Source organism: Musa acuminata, chromosome BXJ3-1 (genome assembly GCF_036884655.1).
Source record: "Musa acuminata AAA Group cultivar baxijiao chromosome BXJ3-1, Cavendish_Baxijiao_AAA, whole genome shotgun sequence".
In the NCBI taxonomy this organism is placed as follows: Eukaryota; Viridiplantae; Streptophyta; class Magnoliopsida; order Zingiberales; family Musaceae; genus Musa; species Musa acuminata.
The window spans coordinates 24,916,028-24,938,796 of NC_088349.1; the positions used below are offsets into that span (position 1 = coordinate 24,916,028).

The 22,769-nt window shown below is 35.1% G+C and overlaps 1 protein-coding gene across 8 annotated transcripts in view; it reads right to left on the minus strand.

Annotated features, from left to right (window-relative positions):
* Positions 1–14,536: 14,536 nt before the first annotated feature.
* LOC135629470 (protein FREE1-like) overlaps positions 14,537–22,769 on the minus strand; it is a 31,512-nt gene continuing 23,279 nt past the window's right edge. For 4 of the 8 annotated variants that reach the window (XM_065136873.1, XM_065136874.1, XM_065136875.1 and 1 more), the window contains 2 exons: positions 22,411–22,472; positions 14,537–16,476 (listed from right to left, as the gene is read on the minus strand). In XM_065136873.1, coding sequence (XP_064992945.1) covers positions 22,428–22,472 — 45 coding nt within the window. In that variant the 3' untranslated portion in view covers positions 14,537–16,476; positions 22,411–22,427. Of the gene's footprint in view, positions 16,477–16,764; positions 16,859–22,410; positions 22,473–22,769 lie in introns of all 8 variants that reach the window. The other 4 variants (XR_010493245.1, XR_010493246.1, XR_010493247.1 and 1 more) reach the window with 4 other exon arrangements.

Genomic DNA, 22,769 nt, shown 5'->3' on the forward strand with positions numbered 1-22,769 from the left:
TGAATTCTGCAAAAATGAATGAATTGTTCGGCATCGCACTGTTAGGATGACACCTCAGCAAAATGGTGTGGTTGAACGTATGAACAGAACACTCTTGGAGAGAGCAAGGTGTATAATCTCAAATGCAGGGTTGACAAAGGACTTCTGGGCAGAGACGATTAATATGACCTGTTACATTGTCACCCGTGCTCCTTCTACAGCACTTAACTTTAAAACTCCAGAGAAAGTTTGGTCAGGTACTCCTGCTGATTACTCTGATTTAAAATTTTTTAGGTGTCCAACATACATGCATGTAAATGAAGGAAAATTAGAGCCTCAAGCGAAAAAATGTATTTTCCTTGGGTATGCTTCTAGAGTGAAAGGATACAGATTATGGTGTTCTGATCCCAAATCTCCAAAATTTATAATCAGTAGATATGTTATTTTTGATGAATTGTCTATGTTATCTTCCAAAGAGGAATCTACTAGTTGTACAAATGATAGTGCGCAGAAGCAGGTGGAGCTTGAGATTGGTAGGTCTGATTATTTTCAATTGAACTCTTCTACTCAAATATTGCCAGTAGATGGTCCCGAGTCTACTGATGCAGATAATCCAGAGGAAGAGGAATATTCCATAGCCAAGGATAGACCACGGAGAGATATTCGACCACCACAAAGATATACAAATTTGGTTGCATATGCTTTGTTTGTTGCAAAAGAAATAAGTGAAGTTGGTGAGCCTACTACCTACTCAGATGCAGTTCTTATGATAATTCCGCTAAATGGTTGATTGTGATAAATGAAGAAATAGAATCTCTCCATCAGAATAGAACTTGGGATCTTGTGAAGCCGCCTTCGGGTAAGAAAATTATTGGATGCAAATGGGATACTATTGCTGAGGGAAAGGTCCTTGTTCAGAAAATTCATACGAAGGACAATCCAGTTAATATGCTTACGAAGCCTCTTCCGGTTTACAAGTTCAAGCAGTGCTTGGACTTGGTTGGTGTTCATTGTTGGTGATTGCCCATTGAGGCTTTTGTAAAGAAGGTGGAGAAGTTTTGCTGGGACATACCAAGGTGGAGATTTGTTAGTTTGGCAAGTCCCACATAGTCCCACATTAAGAAAATCAAGTTTGGTATCTCCTATTTAAACTATAAATAAGGGCTTGGGCTTTGAAGTCAGATGCACCACAAGAAAACCTAATTGTTTGCTTTAGGCTTTTCTTGTTTAGTAGTTTTAGATGTTTTATAGCCTAGGAACATCTTCCTAAGGCATTTGTAATTGTCCCTTTTATAGTAGTGATTTGCTCCTCCTTTGTCTGTGGATGTAGGTCAATTGACCGAACCATGTAAATCTGGTGTTATTGTCTTCTTTTATTTTTTTGCTTTATTATCTTTATTGGATTATCAAAATTACCCTTTGGAAAATTTTCTGGGGCTAACTCTAACTCGTCGAGACTTTACCGGAAGAACGATTGACATACCGGATGGACAAAGATTGTTTAGTTAATGCCTTAATTATCATAGTTAGAACTTAGATTGAGTTAGGATTATGAGGTAATCTCAATAACTCAGTCAAGGACCAATTGGGCCCAAATTAGGACTGAATTGGGCCAAGAGAAAGGCCCATTCGGTGACCTAAGCTAGTGCCGACAGTGGCACCGCTTAAGACTCGGTCTCCTAGGTTGTTTAGGCGGTGGTACTGCCGGTAGTTAATGCTACCAAGCAATGATACCGCCCTACTAGACGGTGGTAATACCAAAGCCTAGTCTCTGAGGCTCTGTCAAGCGGTAGTACCGCTAGACTAGGCGGTGGTACCGTCCAATGTCAGAGTGTTAGGCAGTAGTACCGCCTAGTACTGGGGGTGGTACTACCGGTACCTTGAAAACCCGGGATGAGACACTTTTTGGCTCCAATTCTAAAGCCATTGGGGCTTATAAATATCTCATTCCTTTCTGCATGGAAGGGTATCAAACTGTGAATAAAATCTTGAACTGTTAGGGTGTGAAAGAATTGTAAAAGTGCTAAGTGTCATCCTCTCTTTCTTCAGCCTTGTTATCATTAGAGAAGAGATATGAGGGTTGTAAGGGTTGTCTCCTAAACCCATGAAAAGGAGAAGGCTTTGTAAGAAGGTGGTTGGTCTTTGCCTATTAAAGGAAGATCATTAGTAGGTACCAGTGACCTCAACAGAAAATGAATCATTAGTGGATGTAGGTCATAATGATCGATCCATTATTAATTCAGTGTGTTCTTTCCTTACTGCTTTCTTTTACTACTTAGTTGTATTCTACACTTTGCATTTACTCTAAGTCATTATTTTGATTACTTTCCGATATGGGCTTTATCGAAATAATTATATTAAAATAATTTTTTTGAATCAACGAAATTTTTATTACTATACTAATTCACCCACCCTCTTAGTGTCATATTAATCCTAACATTTGTAACTAATGAAATCTTTTGCTTGAAGATGGTTTATTAATGGTTATATTATTGATTTTTATGATTTTTATGATTTTTATGATGAATCAAGATCCCTTACTCTTTGTTCACATATGATTTTGTCATTAAAGAGAAGATTTATCCTAATGAATCATGTTCTTTCTCTTGATTCCTCTATATTTATAACTTGAGATTTATTCTACATGAATCAAGATATGTTATTCTCATATAAATCTTTTTGTTATTTACTAAAGAGGAAATTTATCCAAATAAATCATGATATGTCACTTGACTTCTTGATGGTTAAAACTTGAGTTTTATTATGTACACTCCCTTGTATTCATGAATTGTATACCTCGTTACTCTTGATTTAAATTTATTTTTTTCGTCATGATTTGAAAATTGATGTAAAGGAAAAAGAATTACAACATTGTATTATTCCCTTCTTTCTGACAATGATAAAGGAGAGAAAGGATTGATAGTTTTATTATGTACACTCCCTTGTATTCAGAAGATTGGACGTTAGGCCGAAGATTGGTACCGCTAGGTCAGGCAATGGAATTGCTTATGAGACAATGTACGTCTCCGGGAAACCTGGGCGGTGGTACCGCTAGGGCTATATGGGTCACTGAATGGGCCTTCCACTTGGCCCAAAACAGCCCCAACGTCTGACATATTCTACTCTGACCCAATGTTTGATTCTTCTAACATGTTCTACTCTGACATCCACTCTTTTGATATGTTCCACTCTAGCTCAATGTTTGATTCTTCCTGCTTTAATCAAATTGTCTTTCCATGATCGAAGTTAGTCCTGCATCACTCAAAACACACATTAGATCATAACTTCATCAATTGATTTTATCATTAAAATTTGAGATTCAATAGAATGGTGCTTGAGCTAGGTTCTCTAACTTTGCTTAACTCTATCACACTCCCACTATCTCCACCAAGAATGTGTTCCTTCTTAAGGAACACTACTCTCTTGGCTATAAAGACCTTTTGGTCCTCGTGGTGATAGAAATAATACTCACAAGATTCCTTAGGGTATCCCATGAACTTACACCGTTCTATCCTAGATTACAACTTGTCGGGGTTGTCTCTTACTGTGGGTAAGGCAGCCCCAAATCTTAATAACCTCATGATTGACCTTTTTCCCTTTCCATATCTCATATGGCATAGACACTACCGATTTAGTTGGAACTCTATTCAGAATGCAAGTTGCGGTCTCTAGGGCGTATCCCTAGAATGAGACAGATAGGTCGACGAAACTCATCATGGACCGCAGTATCTCTAATAGTGTGTGATTCCTCCTTTTAGATATACCATTGAGCTGAGATGTATAAGAAGGTGTCCATTAGGATAGAATCTCATGGTCTTTGAAGAATTGGGTGAACTTTGTACTCAAATTCTCACCTCATAGATCTAATTGAAGAATCTTGATACTCTTTCTAGTCTTGTTCACCATTTCATTCTTATACTCTTTGAATTTCTTGAAGGCTTTGGACTTGTACTTAATCAAGTACACATGTCTGTACCTAGAGAAATCATTAGTGAAAGTAATGAAGTAGGAGTAACCACTTATGACAAGAGTTGACATGAGACCACATATATCACTAGGTATCAGTTCCAACAACTCAGTAGCTAAATCTGTAGTTCTACTAAATATAGAGTTGGTTAGTTATCCACGAAGGCAAGGCTCATAAGTTGCATATGACTCATAGTTAGATGGATCTATATATTCATTCTTTAGAAACTTTTGCATCCTTCTCTCATGGATATGACTTAGTCTACAATGCCACAAGTATGCACTATTCACCTCATCTCATTTTCTCTTGATTGCACTTATATTTATAATATATGGAGCAATGTCTATCATAAACAAACCATTATGCATGTTCCTCTCGTAATGATCTTATCATCTAATAATTTTGAATAACTATTGTTCTAAAAAACTAATTTATATCCACTAACTATCAAATATTAAATGAAAATAATATTTTTGATAATTGAAGAAAAAAATAACATACATCCAATGCAATAATAGCTCTACCAAGCAGATGTAGGGTGACCTCGCCAACAATCACTATAGCAACTTTTGCTCTATTGCCCATCTTGAGGTCCATCTCGCCTCTCACCAATCTCCTAGGTCTTACCAGAACCTACAATGAATTACAAATGTGATAAGTACTATCAGTATCTAATACCTATGTACTATCACAAAAATCTTACAATTAGAGATTGATCATGAATGTACCTGAAAGCTTATTCAAGCTTCTATTTCACATTCAATGTAAGGTAATCTTTGTAGTTCCTCTTTCAATGCCCATCTTTGCTGTAGTGAAAGCACCGACCTTTGTCCTTTGTCGGGTCCTTCTTAGTAACCTTTGCTTTACCCGGTCTACCCTTGCCCTTGTCCTTCTTAAGAGACTTTTCTGTCTTCATTTTCTTTCTGGTCTCACCAGCATAGAAAACTGACTTCTCTTTCTTGATAGTGCTCGTAGTCTCCCTCAACATATTAAGGAGCTCAAGGAGAGTCACTTCAAGTTTGTTCATATTAAAATTCATGATTAATTGAGAAAAGAATCTAGTAGGTACTAAAGCTTAAGATCCACACACAGGTTATCCTGTAGGACCATTCCTAGTCTCGTGAGTTTCTCTATCCACTTAATCATCTTAAGGACATGGTTTTAAACCGGTGTCCCCTTAGTCATCCTAGCACGGAAGAGACTTTTGGATATCTCACATCGTTGAGTCATTCCCTATTCCTTAAATAATTTGTGGATATACAAGAGAATGGATCTGACATCTATCTTTTCATGTTATCTCTATAACTCGGAAGTTATAAAGCTCAACATGTAACACTGAACATGAGTGGAGTCATTTATGTACTTTACGTAGCAAGTGATCTCATCCTTGCTTGCCCCTTCCTCGGGCGTAGGCATCCCTATATTAAGGACGTACGCGATTTTCTCTACCATAAGAACAATTCTTAAGTTTCGGAGCCAATCCATATAATTTGGACTAGTGCGGCAATTTACATCAAGTATGCCACTAAGAGATTTGAAAGTGACATGTTTCTGACAAACAGAAGATGTAGCATAAATAAATAACATGCAGATTTTATAAAAAATAAGCAATCAAGATATGGACTTCTATCTTGATGTTGTTGAATATCGGATTTTGATAATGAAATCAATTGGTAAATTATTTGATCCAAACTATATATTAAGAAAAGTGTGCATGATTAACTATGATGGCGATCAAGGCATAAAGAAAAACAAAGTGCCAGAGTCAAAATCAAGAATTCTTTGGGAGTTCGAGAGTTTGTTGGGAGTCCGGAGGTTCGTTTGAAGTGCCGCAGAATTGACCGAGAAGAAGCTTGTCAGAACTCGCCAAGAAGATCATTGTAAAGTTCAGGAGCTTGCCGGGAGTCCATTAGAAGATTGCCGAGAGATCATCGGAAGTCCACCAGAAGATCACTAGAAGCCCGCCGAAAGAAACCTAGACTTACCAGACTTGTTTTGTTTAGTGTATGCCTCAAAAATCGAAGTTGGGTAAGGTTTGGGAGGTAATCCTATTAAACCTGTTAAGGGCCTATTCGGCCCGTAATTGGATTGGTTTGAGACGGATTCAAGGCCCAAATAGGTTGTTGAACCCTGTTTGGCAATGGCACCGCCCGACTTGGGCGATGGAACTGCTTAGGGCTTAGTCACCAAGAAGCTTGGGCGATGGTACCATCGACAATTATTGCTGTCAAGCAGTGGTACCGCCTTGTTAGGTGATGGTACCGCCCTATCAAGCGATGGTACCACTAGAGCCCAATCTCTGAGGCTTTGTCAAGTGGTAGTACTGCCAAACTGGGTGATGGTACCACTTAGTGTCAGAGTGTCAGGCGGTAGTACCACCCAATACTGCCGATGATACCGCTAGTACCCCGAAAACCCGGGATAAGATACTTTTAGGCTTCAATTTTAAAGCCGTTGGGGCCTACAAATACCCCATTCCTTTCTGCATGAAAGTATATCAAACTGTGAACAAAATCTTGAAGTGTTGGAGTATGAAAAAATTGTAAAAGTGCTAAGTGTTCTCCTCCCTCTCTAAGTTTTGTGATCATTCAAGTGATGTGCGAGGCTTATAAGGGTTCTCTCCTAAACCCATGAAAATGAGAAAGTATTGTTAGAGGGTGCTTGGTCTTCGCCCATTGAAAGAAGACCATTAGTGGATGCTAGTGACCTCGACGGAGGAGGAATCAGAAGTGGACTATTATGGACTTAGCTAGTTTTGCCTAAGTCATGCGGCACATGTACGTGTCCGTCCGCAAAAGTCAGCCTCCCCGAAACCTCCTATGGTCCCTTAGGACCTACAAAAGAGAAAATGAGTTAAAGAAAGCGCCTTACTCGAGATCTACAAGCAATCATTTCAGGAAACACTTCATAACCAATGTAAATTACAAACAGACTTCACAAACTCTGAACAGTTGTACAATAAAGGATCCAAAATGGTCCACTATAGATCGAAATCTCCCACAAGTGTCCACATGACACAACCTTTACTTACAAGCCAAAAATGGCCACCAAACCTAACTAATTGGGGCTGTTAAGCCTTCAAATGTCCCTCTATATGCTATGTAAAGCATAAACAAATCAAAAGACACGGACATACATGAGCATTATATTAAACATCATGTTTACAGTTTTATCCGTGATAGGACGTAGGTGCTGAACCGTTATAAATCCAGTGTGTTCTTTCCTTACTACTTTCTTTCATTACTTATCTGCACTCTACGCATTACATTTACCCTAAATCATTACTTTCATTACTTTCCAATATGGGCTTTGACGAAACGATTTTGTCGAATGAAACTTTCCAAATCAACGTAATTTTTATCGCTGCACTAATTCACCCCATCTTAGTGATATATTGATCCTAATAATTGGTATCAGAGCAGGTCACTCTGATTTAGATATGAATGTTTTGTTTTGTGATTTAGATAAAAATAAGTTTAATTGAGTATCTATTTGTGAAATGACGTTCGATATTTGGCATATACTCGAAATCACTCACGAATGCACTAGTAGAATAAATGAGTCCAAAATAAATCTTTTAGTCCATACTTATGAATTGTTTCGGATAAAACCAAGTGAGACCATTGGAGACATATACACCTGGTTTACGGATGTTATCAATAGTGTAAAAGCGGTTGGTAAAAGTTTTTCTAACATTGAACTCGTTAATAAAATATTAAGATCTCTTCCAAAGAGTTGGGACCCTAAAGTTACGGTCATTCAAGAGGCCAAGGATTTGAATAATTTCCCTCTTGAAGAACTTATTGGATCATTAATGACCTATGAGATGACTTGCAATGCTCATAAAGAGCTTGAGAATAAGCTTCCAAAGAATAGGAAGGATATGACACTAAGAACTTATGAAGACCACTTGAAAGGAAGTTCAAATGATGAGGACTATGATGATGACTTGAGACTCTTGACAAGAAAGTTCAAAAAATTCATAAAAAGAAATAAATTTTAAAATAATACTAAAATAAAATTGAACCCAAGAAAGAATAAGTTATATGCTACGAATATAAGAAGCCAGGACATTTCAAAAGTGAATGTCCCCAAGTGAAGAAGAAACAACCAAAGAAGAAGAAGGCGCTCAAAACAACGTGGAATGATTCGAGCTATTCTGAAGATGAAGAACAAAGCAACAAGAAAATCACCAACAACATACTAATGGCTATCAAAGATGAGGTAAGTGATTCTTTAGATACAAATTTATCTTTCAATGAGTTTTTAAGTGCCTTTTATGATTTGTTCGATGAATGTAGAATAATGCACAACAAGTATAACTATGCACTAAGTATAGTACTTTTCAATATTATGATACGCTTCTTGATGATGGTATAATACATGTAAAACTCTAAGAATTAGACATGTTAAATCTTTCTGATGCATGAGTTTCTCTTTTATACTTCTCGGATTTCTTGATTTTTTGTAACTTAAATTTTCTTTTTAAATTGAGATCGTTTCCTATGAATTCTTTATCATTCTATTTAGAAGAAAAGAGATTTGCTTTATGAAGTTTGATTTATGGATTTTTGATCTTTCATTTGATGATCCTTTCCCATGAATTCTTCCTCACTCTTCTCAGGAAAGAAGAATTTTTATTCAGGAACTTTTAGTATGTGATGATCATTTGCAAGAATAGGGATTTGATTTTGTATGGACATCTTGATTCTTTTAATGAATCCTTTCTCTTTGCTAAAATAGAAGCTTGATTCAATGAAACTCATTTATTATGGTTTTGACTTGGTTCGAATCCTTTCATGAATTTGTTTCTTGATTTCTTATGGAGAATAAATTCCTCCCTTACTCTTCTTCCTCTTCTTCTTATTTTTATGACAAAGGAAGAAAGAAACTTGCATATCTTAAGAAGAACCAAAAAGCTTCTAAGCAAAAATGCTAGCTTCTCACTTTTTATACAAAGTTTTTACTAAACTTCTCTTGTTTGCTAGCATGGATAAATTAGTGTAGAACCTACTTGAATATTTAAAAAAAAAACACTTGCATTGTTGAATGGTTCTCCTTTTTGTTGATGACAAAAGGGGAGAAATGTAGCAAATTGATAACAACTTGACATTATGAATGCTTGAAATAATGTGTAAAATGTATCATATCATAAATGCTTGAATGTATTACGAATACTTGAAATATGATTGGTATCGTCTAATATATCATAAATACCTAAAAAATATCAAAATGTATCGCATATGCATTATATGTATCATAAATCCTTAAAACGCATCGTAATATGGCATGGATACTTGAAAATGTTTCATTCTTAAAATCATGCTTAATTTCGTATCATAATGATAAATGTGGCAAATTGATGACAACTTGGCATTATAAATGTTTGAAATAATGTGTAAAATGTATCGTATCATAAATGCTTGAATGTATTACAAATACTTGTTGAAATATGATTGGTATCGTCTAATACTTCGTAAATACTAAATACATGAAAAATATCAAAATGTATCACATATGCATCGTATGTATTATGAATGCTTAAAACACATCGTAATATGGCATGGATACTTGAAAATGTTTCATTCTTAAAATTATGCTTGATTTTGTATCAAAATGATAAATGTCTTTCATTATGATAAGGTATCGAATTTATCATGCTTAATTTCCTACTTCCAATTTGTATCATGCCTCGGATTGATGAATTGTAATCTTTTATCAAACTTAAAATTTAAATCTTACTAAATTTCATATTTGAAATTTATATCATACTTGAAAATGATCATTCGATATTGGACTTGAAAATGGATGTCGCCTTAACATCATTTTGATAAATATATAGCATCGTATTTTGAGATGGTAAAATATGATTAGTATCATAATGTGCATGTCAATAAATTTAAATGCATATAACTTATCGGTTTGGTGCTTAAATTCAAAGATCTTGAATTCAAGAGTGACTTTTCTCAAGTATGACATATAGATAGGGAGAGTTAAGGTTAACTCCGTCATCAATTGATTGTCATCATCAAAAAGGGAAAGATTGTTGAATTTCGAATTTTGATGATGAAATCAATTGGTAAATTGTTTGATCCAATCTATATATTGAGAAAAGTATACAGGATTAACTACTATAGCGATTAAGGCATAAAGCAAAACGAAGTACCGAAGTCAAGATCGAGAATTCTTTGGGAGTTCGAGAGTTTGTCGGGAGTCCGGGGGTTCGTTGGAAGTGCCGCCGGAATTTGCCGAGAAGAAGCTCATCGGAACTCGCTAAGAAGATCATCATGAAGTCCAAGAGCTTGTCGGGAGTCCGTTGGAAGATTGCCAAAAGATCGTCGAAAGTCCGCCGGAAGATCGTCGGAAGCTCACTGGAAGAAACCTAGACATATCGGGCTTGTTTTGTTTAGTGTATGCCTTGAATGAAGTTAGCATATAATTAGGGTTAGGTTTGGGAGGTAATCCCATTAAACCTATTACGAGCCAACTGGGCCCGTAATTGGACTGGTTTGGGCTGGATTCAAAGTCCAAACAGGTTGCTAAACCTTGTCTGACGCTGGCACCACCATATTAGGGCGGTGGAACCGCCCAGGGCTCAGTCACCAAGAAGCCTGGGCAGTGGTATTGTCGATAATTATTGCTGCCAAGTGGTGGTACCACCCTGTCAGGCGGTGGTGCCATCCTATCAAGCGGTGGTACCACTAGAGCCCAGTCTTCGAGGCTCCGTTAGGTGGTAGTACCGTCAGACTGGGAAGTGGTACCGCCCAATGTCAGAGTGTCAGGCGGTGGTACCGTTAGTACCCCGAAAACCCAGGATGAGACACTTTTAGGCTCCAATTTTGAAGCCATTATGGCCTATAAAATCTTAAAGTGTTGAGGTGTGAAAGAATTGTAAAAGTGATGTGTCCTCCTCCTCCCTCTCTATGTTTTATGATCATTAAAATGAGGTGTGAGACTTGTAAGGGTTCTCTCCTAAACCCATGAAAAGGAGAAAGTATTGTAAGAGGGTGGTTAGTCTTCACCCATTGAAGGAAGACCATTAGTGGACGCTGGTGACCTCGACGGAGGAGAAATCGGAAGTGGACGTCAGTCACAACGACCGAACCACTATAAATTTGTCGTGTTCTTTCCTTACTACTTTCTTTCATTACTTATCTACACTCTAGGCTTTACATTTATCCTAAGTTATTACTTTCATTACTTTCCGATACGAGCTTTGACGAAACAATTTTATCAAACGAAACTTTCCAATCAACATAATTTTTATCACTGCACTAATCCCCTCCCCCCTCTTAGTGACGTATTGATCCTAACAAGCTTAGGGTGGTATTTTATATTTTCCCTATTGATTAGATTTTTGATTGACTTGATTTTTGTCAGTTTTATTCTTCCCATGAGTAGTTACCACCAATGCACTCTCACCCAATTCCATCACTAGCCTCTCTTCATCTTGAACACATATGTCAATTAATTTATTGATTGACCATTTATCCTTATGTGTATTATATGAAATCTTAAAAGGCTTGTATTAATGTGGAAGGGTATTCATAATATAGTGCACTAGGAAAGATTTTGACATATTAACCTCGGGTTTCTTAAGTTAAGCTGTAATATCTCGCATTTGTGTTTCTTATGCTCATGCACACCATTTATGTTGGTGAGTCCGAGGGATGAGAATATCATTATTAGGGTACTTGCTAGTGCCTTTTTCGAAGTGATAAATTACTCATTGATAACTTGTAGCTAGTCTTGGACCTTCTCATGCTGGTCAACAGAACTATGTATGCCAGCAGTTATTTTAGTCTTGATAAACATTACGTTGGGCCGATTGGATCGCTCCCATCGCTCATATAATGCGACCTCAACTAGAGTGCTGGTATTAGTGACTATAGGTGGTTTGTCCTTCCTAATGGCATAATCAATATCCATCCACTCTAAATGGAGGAGAATCCTCTCCTTCCATATCTTATAGTTATCACCCTGAGAATGTCACATCGAATATTAAAAAAATTAACAGAGAAACGATATAAAATCAAATATGTTATGTCAAAATTTGAGGCTTAATAGATTAAATTACATGTTTTACCAATGTTAAATATTCCAAAAGATAAATCTCATGACATAAAAATTACCTATGGGTTAATATTTTAATTCAAATATTCCTTATGAAAAAACTATCAAATTATATTCCAATTCATAATCCATGTGGGTAAATTATAAATTAATATAATCAAATATTCATATATAATGTATAAGTATTTTACCGACTAAAAATACTGAAAATGTTATATCTTCATGATTTTCAACATGAAATATATCAAAAGGTTTAAAAACGAAACCAAAATCAAGCCATATTCATGGTATAAAAATAAAAACTCTTTTATATCAAGGTAAAGATTAATTGCTTTGATACCAACTGTTAGAAAATTTAATACGAAAATGTGTTTCTAAACCACCATAATAGAAACACAAGAAAACTAATGCGGAAACGAAAATTGCATACCTCTAGCCATTGTTGTCGATAATTTCAACAATGGTTTCTCTTTGTATTTTGGCACTTCTAGGCTCAGAACTCTCACATTAGATGGTGTTGGAAATCCTTTAGACTTGAGAGAGAGATAGAGCCCAAGGACCAAAAACCTCGTTTATATAGACGTTCTCCCATCAAGAACATTTATTGGTGCCTTCTAGTAGTCAAGAAATCTATTGGTGCCTAATGGATCCTTCCTATGTTAAACCACAAAGATAAACTTTAGACCACTATACAACAAACTAAAAATGAAGATATATTATAAACACAATAGAATATTTAAGACTAGGTGTGATCTTTGCCATTTGATTTCCCTTGTTAAGAGCAAGCTTAAGAGAATCATCAATATTAGTAGTACCATAAAGGTTTGAGATGACCCTTGGCTTTGTAATATTCCTTCCAATAGATGGCCCACTTACTTTAATATTAATGTTATTATGAACATTGATACCGTATCCGATCTTATTATTAGAGGAAACTGAAATTTAGTTATTTTGTAAGATCTTTTCCACCCTCTTCTGATTTGAAGTATTTTTCATATTCATATTCCCCAAGTCCCCTATGCTGATGCATGGATCTAGACCCTTACCCCTAAAGGTCTAATCAACGCCAATGATGCATATAGATTTATCAAAGAGGATGACTATAATAAGAAAAATTATTAGACAAGTTGAAAGACATTATGGTAACTTGTAGTTGCCCAAAGATCAAACCTTTCATTGGGAAACTTTTAAAAGGGCCTACTTACAACCGATTGATTTGCCCAAATCTTACACTTCCAATCTTAACTATACTTGATTTGTCACCTCTTTACTGACTTCTCCAAACATTTTCTTTTTAGTATAATTTGCTACCTCTATTTGGTCCTTAGTTATGAAAAAACTTCTATACTCCCTCCTATCCTTCAATAGCTAGGATGAAGAGTCCCGGTTAGAGGAAGGAACAAACTTAGAGGTTTAGGATGAATTTTAGATTAGGAGTTTTATTACTAGTTATCTTTAGCTTTCTTGATTATATCGTAATAATTACAATCATCAATCTACTCTTCTATCCCTATTCTATAAGGCTATGGTTGATTCTAAAAATTTTATTAACTATAGAAGATCTGAGGGAACTAGCAATAATGAAAGGAATGTGATCATTCTCATAGCCCTATTTCTATGGGTAAAAGTGGTGGATTTGCCATCAAAGATCCTGAAGGCAACCTAGTGGTGGATTTGCCATCAAAGATCCTGAAGGCAACCTACTGATGGCTAGTGGCTTTCCTTGTGTTTCCAATCCACTCATGGCCGAGGGAATGATAATTTTGAAGGGATTAAAGTAAGCCTTGCTCCTCCATCTACATCACTTTAAAGCCTTTATAGATTCACTTCAACTCATTAATATTATTAATTTCGACTAAGATCCTCCTTGGACTCTAAAAAATATTATTTTAGACATCAAGGCCTTAACTTCACGATTATATATCATTCGCTTCAATCATTTTGATATAAACTCTAATTGTTTAGCACATAATTATATCAATCTTTATAGGTCTTTATGCTCCTATGCACTTGGATGTGCTTCGAAGCCCATGACCTCTTATTTGTAGCACAAACTTAGTGTATATATATATATATATATCCTAAATTGGCTTTGAACCTATTTTGAAGTGTAGTAAAAAGATATTTACTAAACCAAACTACACGCTCCACATATTTATACAGAGATAAAAAGGTAAAAAAAAAATTATGAAGGGACATTTCATTAAAAATAAACAAAAGAAAGCTTTTCGTGAAAAAAAAAATATATTTTTTACTAAATTTACCTTCAGAGAAATATTAAGTTTCCATTGTGAAAATAACTTTCTAGAGAGTGCAAATATAAGACTAACCTGGGAACACTAGCAACAATAAGATCTATATTTTGTATATAAGATATATTAATTAAAAAGATCAAAAGAAAAACAAAAATCTACCCAAGAATTCGCCACAAGTATTCTACAAGATAGGAAATGTCAATCATACAATGAACCACAAATCGTTTTCTGATTCATGACTTTGTGGGAGAAACCTAGCAAATGAATATATGAAATCTTGACAAAGGCTAGTATAAATAGTTTTAGACTATAAATGGAGACGAGAACTAAACCTTGAGTTTGAAGATTTTCCCACAGTCGACATTTCTCACATCCTACATAGGCCATCACTACACTACAACATGGACACAAATTTCATAAATTTAACAGGCACATCCACACAATTAGAAAAACAATCAAGCTCACAATGTGAACATAAAGTTTCAGGGCTGTTTTTGAATCTGCTAATTCAGCTCACGCTGTTGTTCAACTTGACAGAGCTTTGCTTCAACAAAAGCTGTGGGATATGCAGATAGAAATCTAGGATTGTAGAGCAACTGCCTCACAAATATTTTTATGTTTTCAGATACTCCACATCATTGCTAGTGTTGTATTTGGCATGTTCCAAACAATCTCTGCATCCTGAAGTACATCGATCAAAAGAATGTTATTTAAGTTATTGTGATCAGCAGATTGAAGCATAATACAATCATAAAAAAATATTATACTGTACCAAACTGGATTAAGTCGATATCTTAAGGTCTATGCATGCAGAAATGTACATTCCAGAATATGAAAATGTAATTCGTTAAGATAACTTCCATTTGTACTTTAGGAGGTTGTAGATATGATCTGAATTCTGCAGTATCTAAATAATCCTAAAATATAATCATATATATCCATAATCATAAGTAGCACTTAATTATTTTAGAGTATAATAAACTATAGAACCATATGTTATCACATGCAAGGACACACCAGAAAGATGCAACAGAACACATGTATATAAGAAAAGGATCCAGGATTTTTTTGCTTTGTTTTTGGATTCTAATGACCTACATAAGTATCTTTATCTCATGCAAAAAATACACTAAACTGATAATACAGTAGAGAAATGCCACAAATATAAGAAAAGACACAAAACCTATTGGCAATGATTTTGGAACACCAATTCCAAGCAAAGGTAACACAGCATTAGAGGAGACATCAAACCCTACTCTTTCTTAGAAACAATGTGAAATTCTACATATGTATTGGTCAATATTCCACTCATATAGATGTCACCATGAGCTTATTTTTTAAAAGGTACAATAGGACTACTTCCCCCAACTTCAAATCTGACATCTATACCTGGCAACATTTTAACTTTTTTTTACCATAATTTAAAAATTAGATCTATTCCTAGCTTTTCAACAAAGTCAACTAATCATGGTTGAGTCAATACATGAAGCCCGCCAAAGTGTAGATTGTGCTATGCTTTGGTTTTGATTTTTGTACTTTTTACAAATGAATTCTTCCCATGAACAGATTCCATTGGAGGTCTGATTCAACAACTTAAATAACAATCTCAAGGCTAAATCAGACCACTGATTTAGCAGCAACGAACATATGATATTTTCAACAGGGTCTGCCATTTGCTTCTTTTGGCTGCACTTGCATTTTGATGCAAAGATTTTGGAAAGAAGGTTGCCAACCTTGACACATGATATCTACCAACTAGCATGGAAAGGCCAGCCTATGTGCTGAATGGGGGCTTCATACCAAACCAATATAGAAGGTCCACAATGGCGTTCCTCCAATCTATAGACCATTTTTGTTGTGCAGGAAGGTGAAGGTAGCAAATAAGCACCAAGGACTTTAATAATAGGAAAAAAATCTTACTGCACAGGGAGAGACAGCTGCATACATTTGAATTCCCAAAATTTTGTAGTGACCAAAGCCTCTTACCGTGGCAGCCATTTCTACCTTGCATAATCTGATTGCATTTGACCGAGGGTAAGGCCGAGAAAGGAAAGAAAGAACTTCCCCAATGAAGTCCTTGTTTCCGTGAAACCTCTAATGGTTGTCCATTAACTCTGCTGATTGATCCAGTACATTCAGACTTATGATGATGAACCATAATACATGTCTGAAAAGCACCGGGCATGGATTTCTTGCTGTAACCTGGAATTGTATGACCATAACTTGATACAAAAGCTAAAGGATAGAAACATGCAAACATCATCAAATAAGAATTATCTTCATGCAGATGGAAGTATTTGATGGGAATATCACTCTAGAATTAGGATAAATTATGCTCGCTCACAAAACAAATCAAAATATTCATCCCCACCCCCCCTCCCACTTATCTCATTTAGAAGAATATTAGGGATTAATGGCTGAAAAAAATTTAAAAATCATTTTCCAGTAGCTAATGTGGACTGGAATCCCAAATAGAGTGTCGGAAGATACCAAATCTGTATATGCTTCAAGGAGATATGCAGAAGCTATGCGGACTGGAATCCCAGAGATCAATCTTATACCAGTCTCTTCTCGTAACATGGTTCTTCAGAAGGAATTAAGATGATGAGAGCTAGAGATAAGAAAGCAAATGCAACATAAAATTTATCACCTAGAATTTACAAACAGCATGTTGACCAACAATGTTACACAACGAAAACATAGATTGTCGTAAAAAATCACTAAATCAAGTCTTAAATTGATTTGAAAAGAAACTGTATACATTCACATGGTATGTCCAAAGAAAAATTTAATTAATATAAGCTTCTTAGTAAACTCATTGTCGAATCACCTAATCTAAGCAACTAGCAATGCTGAGCATGTGGAAAACAATAACACAAAAGAATTACCAGTAACTAATATCAAACATATCATCTCCAATTATTTCAGCATTTAATGCAAAAATAACTGAACAAAATGTCTGGACAAGAAATAAGAAACAAAAGAAAAAACATATAACTAGATTTGTGGAAAATAATCCTGGTAATAATCCTGGTACATGGCAGACCAAATCCTTTCAGCAGATGAACCTGTATACTCGGTGTATCGCTCATGGTTTAGTTGTAGAATTATAGGTTATTGCAACAGAAGTAAAAAAAGAAAAAAACAAAGGTGCACTATACCCATAAAGAGTACCTCTTTTTGTCAAAATGAACATTCCACTCCCATCAGCCACCACCCTCCACCTAGCCCCTAGTCATGCCTTCGCCGTACCAATTGACCCCTCCACCGCACCAACCGCCCCCACTCGCAGGACCTGCGATGAAGGTGCAACCTCCACGGCCAACAATGGAGGCTGCAGCCAATGGCAAGGATGCCCAAGAGACCATGCTAACGAGGAAGGGGTGCGAGGAGGCTGTGCATTCCCTTTGCAACTAACGATCAAGGTGCAGCAACAAACCTCGCTCGAGGGCTACAAGCCATAGCGGCAAGCCCTCCCATGAGGGCTGCGGGCCAAGTGGGGCGACCACAGTTGTAGGTGGCAGCAGCAGGCCCTTGCACGAGGGCTGCAAGCGGCAATGGTGGGCTCTCATGCAAGGGTTGCAGGTAGAGGGAGGCGACCAATTATAGGGCGATGGTGGGCTTTATGTATAACTACTGCCAAGTGTTCACCCTCTCCAGGCTATTGTGTAGCTACTACCCACAAACCCTGCATATTCTCCTCTTCTTTTCTTCCTTTTTCTCGAAGGCCTCCTTCTACCTCCAGTTTTCTTCCTGCTTCCTTCTCCTTTCCTCAACCGTCGGTAGTGTCATTTTAGTTTGAATGTTGTGAGTAATCATTTTAGTTAAAACAAAGCAAGCAATATAAAATACCACATTAGAAAGCTTTAATGACTATATAATAATTACATCATAAATGCATACGAACTTGTTGCTAATGAAATTATAATTTCAACATGAAAGGCTCGGACTAGGTACTTGACTTCAGCACCCTTTCCAGAGCCAATATAAATCCTTTAATTTCGATAAGCAAGCCTAAACAAAACTCTGGATCAGTGAGCATAACTGAAATCCTGATCACAAGCACTCTAGAAAGAGTAGTGAATGTTGAAACTAGATAGCATAAGCCAAAAAAATTCGTTCTACCAAGTGACACTATCCAATCATTCCGTATCTACATAATGCAATTCTAGTTACCTGAGAAATGAACGGTCCAAAACCATTGATAAATTGCTCACTAATTTCATCAGAACAAAGACTCCTTAATAAGCAAAGATCGGAAGTCGAGGAGTTTACAGATTATTAAATTTTGACTGTACTATTCCATGACAATTTTAAAAAACAGAGGGAAAGACCCATGTTATGGGAATGTCATTTGGTCACTAATTCTTGTAAAAAATGATAAATAACAATCACCACGAAAGAACTCTAGGATCACAAGAAAGGTAGCTTGGCATTTAATATTCTATTTAAAACCACAAAAATATATGAAAAATATATTTTTCTTCCGAATTTCTGACTTCTTCATATTCTCTTTGATTTTTTTAAATTCGTCTAACCAAGATCTCGAGCTCAAAGCAACATTAACATAACCAATGAACCCAACAGCACCTAAACTTATTCAGCCAGATAGCAAGCAACCACGATTGTGAGTGTTTGAATTTAAGTCACAAGCATTGAAAAGTTCAACATTATATGACCCTAATAAATATAACCAATCATACAACATTTCTAATCTTCACCTCTTGTTTTGTTGTTGGCAACACTTTATGAATTTTGAAGGAGACAAATACAACAGGATGTATAAGTTATTAAATATGACATGTCATGTAAGACTAGGTAAGTGACATCAATGAAATATTTTCTATGTAACATTAGAGGATGGAGTTCATGCCAAAAAAAACCTCAGAAAGATATATTTCTAAATTTCATCATTCAATGACCCAAAGCAATAATATACTCCTAAATTCTAGACCTCTAGAAATGCACACTTAGAGAAACCATAGGACTATTCACTACATCATGTTCAATCAGGAGAATAAGAAACATACTTTTGATCAAGATTCACAATTTCAATTTGTGCTGGCTCAGTACGGTACGTATCGAGGCATACCATATCGAGCAGTACGTCTAAAATAGGATACAAGTCGGTAATGGTTGAAATTTCGACTGTTACTGCCCAATACAACCCTGTATCGGGTGATACGGGGCCAAAAATTTGGCACTGATTGATAGCAGGCAATCCGCGCGTCGAGAGGCTTTTGGACCAATACGTACTACCTATATCGGGCAGTACACATCGAAATTAAAAACCATGTTTTTGATAAGTGGAGCAATATAAGCTAATTGTGCAAATTATTCAAGTGATTAATCAACAGAAAAAGTATTATCTTTAGTGCCTTTATATTCAACTCCAACAAGGTAGGCTTTCTTTGGACAAACCTACATTCTTAGTATGATAATTCTTTAGTTTTAAAATGATGAAAAAATGAGCTAAATATCAGTTTACAATATATTTTTGCAGAAAAGTGCAAAGTGAAAGCACATAAATAAACAAGAAAAAGCAAAAGCTAAAGGAATTGAGATGTGTAAAAATATTATTGATGAATGCTCCGGTGACAAATGAATATCTAGAATGCAATTCAAGAATTAGTTAATGTCTCTTTTTTCCTTCTTACATAAATATAACAGAGACTAACAGAAGTCACAATTCCTATAGAGTAATTGCCAATAGTTCGCAAGAAATATTGTAGAATATTGAGGGGCAAACTAGAAGTTAAACAAGAATAAGAAGCAAGTAAACAAATAGACTATTCAATAATAAAATTTGAGAAACCACTAAATATATTTTCTAGTAAAGGACTAATATAATAGTTTTAAAAAAATGATAAATGAACATGATTCTCAAATTCCAATAAGTGAAGCATCAATGCTCTGAGCCTCTTTGTCCCTAATGAACTAAAGAATAAATGTGCCTTGATCATAAAATAAAAGAAAGATAAGCCTCAACATATGACTAAAGCATCATAAATGACAATTTATAAGAAAGTTTTTGCAGGTGAATTATCCATGTAGCATGAACCATGAAGCAATTTGCTAACAAGCTAATCATCATGATGATTGTCGTGATGTTATAATAAGCATTTCATGAGTTAAATGTTTATACTGGAATTATCATGTCAATTTAAACTTTTTACCATATGTGATATTAGGAATTGCAAACAATAATCACAACAGCTGCTGCTAACATAATCTCATTAAATAAACTGGGAATTGACATGAAGAAATACTGATTCAGAGGTCAGTTTTATGCTTGCAAGGCGCATAATTCAAACCACAAGGCGTGGATGCTGAAACTAATGATAAATGATAGCAACACCATAATTGAAAATACTGAAACAGTAGCCATGTCATTAGTTGGTGAGCATTTGTATGAAACTTAGCAAGCTTCTCAAATAATCTCATGAAGATTGCTACTAGTCTTCTACAAGTCAACAGTTGATTCAGCAAAAGATAAATCTCAGACACTAAAATAATCACAAATTAGAACCTTCAAACTCGACTAAGATCCTTTTATCCAAATGGACCAGAACTACACTATCACTATAATCAAGCATTTGTTAACTGTTGATATAGAAAGCTAACTTTCGCAATTTAGAACTTGTCAGACCCTATCTTGAGACCAGCAAAAGACATAGTCTATTCATAGAAAGTCATTACCTCTGTTCATATCACAGAAAAAAAACCATAATAGACAATCATAATGCCTCATTTTCATCAAACTCATAGAATTATTTGTTTGATATCTCTTTACTATTATATTATTCAATTTGGTTTACTATTCTCATAGGTCTAATGACTACTTTTTAAAATAGAAATTATGACACATCATACTAAAATTGGAATATTTTAAGCTTGGATTTCACTCTTGAACTTATCTTTTACGGAGATTATTTACTATACACTAACTTATTGAAACCATTTCAGATTATAAATTATACAATTTATAATCAGTTTTTTCAACAGCATTTGAGTGGTTGATGAGGACAGCTCTTTTGATTGTCAAACACAATTATAGTTGCATAATTATCATGCTTCTCTCCCTATATAATCAATCAAATGTCCTCCAATTATAGATTTTGAATAAAAGATTCTCCTTCGATTTGGTAAGTTTTTTAGGAGTTCTAATTATATTCAATTTAGTTGAAAAAATTTTCTAGTTAAATTAAAATTTCTAGGTGAATTGGGATTTATTCTAATAAATCTCAAGATTTTGATGAGAGAAAAAAGTAAGACATTTAAGTGCTCTTGGAGATCTAGAGTTAAAGTGAAAAGAACTTTAGATTTATATAAGAAGATGTTAAAAAAAAATCATGCGAGGGAGAATAACTCAAAAAACCTCATAGTTAATCTTATATAATGAAGAATTTAATTTTTTTCTATAAATATAGGTAGAAATTTATCAAACCAAGTTAATCTTATGTTGATTTTCTGAAACACTATTTATTTGTCAATCTGCATATTTTGATTCATTTGTCTACTATTATTTTTATATTGATAATCAAATGTTTTCAATAATTTGTGCCAAGTTATTGTTTATTGAAATTTTTTTTAGAGTAGTTTGACTAGAGAATTTTCACAAATACACATGTTTTGGTGGTTTCGAGGTATAAAATTATATATATTTTACTATTTATATTTTTATATACCCATGATATATCATCTGTATATTATGTGCCTGATTTACATATATGATATCACAAGGATCATATCATTTATTATGTCCTAGTTGTTTGAATTAGCAACAACAACAATCGTAATGAAGACATTGATTCATATTTTTATACTGTCGCATTTTACTAACGATGATTGTTTGACAAGTTATGTTTCTAATATTAATATCAATTTGAGTTCAATATAACAATCAATTGATGAAGACTAACAATGTCAGCATATCTATAAGTTATTTTTTGAGCTTTGCATGAATACATTAAATTGGCATAGGATATTAGCAGTAGATAGGAACAAATAGAATGAGAACCAAAACAAGAAGTTGTCTGCATCTATCAAATTGCTTAGTTTAACTACAAACCATTTTAATATATGGAAGGCTGCAGAACTCAAACAAGGGAAAAAGAAGAATGCAGTAAATGAAACCTGAAACCGGCCACGGTTTATTGACTCGATGTGGGGCTGTGGCTGACTCGACCTGCATCAACCTGTCAAATAATCTCATCTATGAAATATTCTCTTAAGTCAAGAAAGAAAGAAATAGAATATCATAGAATCACTTTTCTGATAGGGAAAAAAAAATAAAGTTGGTAGTAAAAGTTAATGACAGTTATCATTTCTATATGAAAGCATACAAAAGCACTCATCACTATGTTTACTTCACCGCCATAGTAGCCACGAACTGTGCCAAAAAGCAATTCCTACCAACAAATCTATGTGGTCACCGAACAAGTTTTGCACACCAACAGTCATTACAAGCATTACTATTTATTCGCTCATCCAGG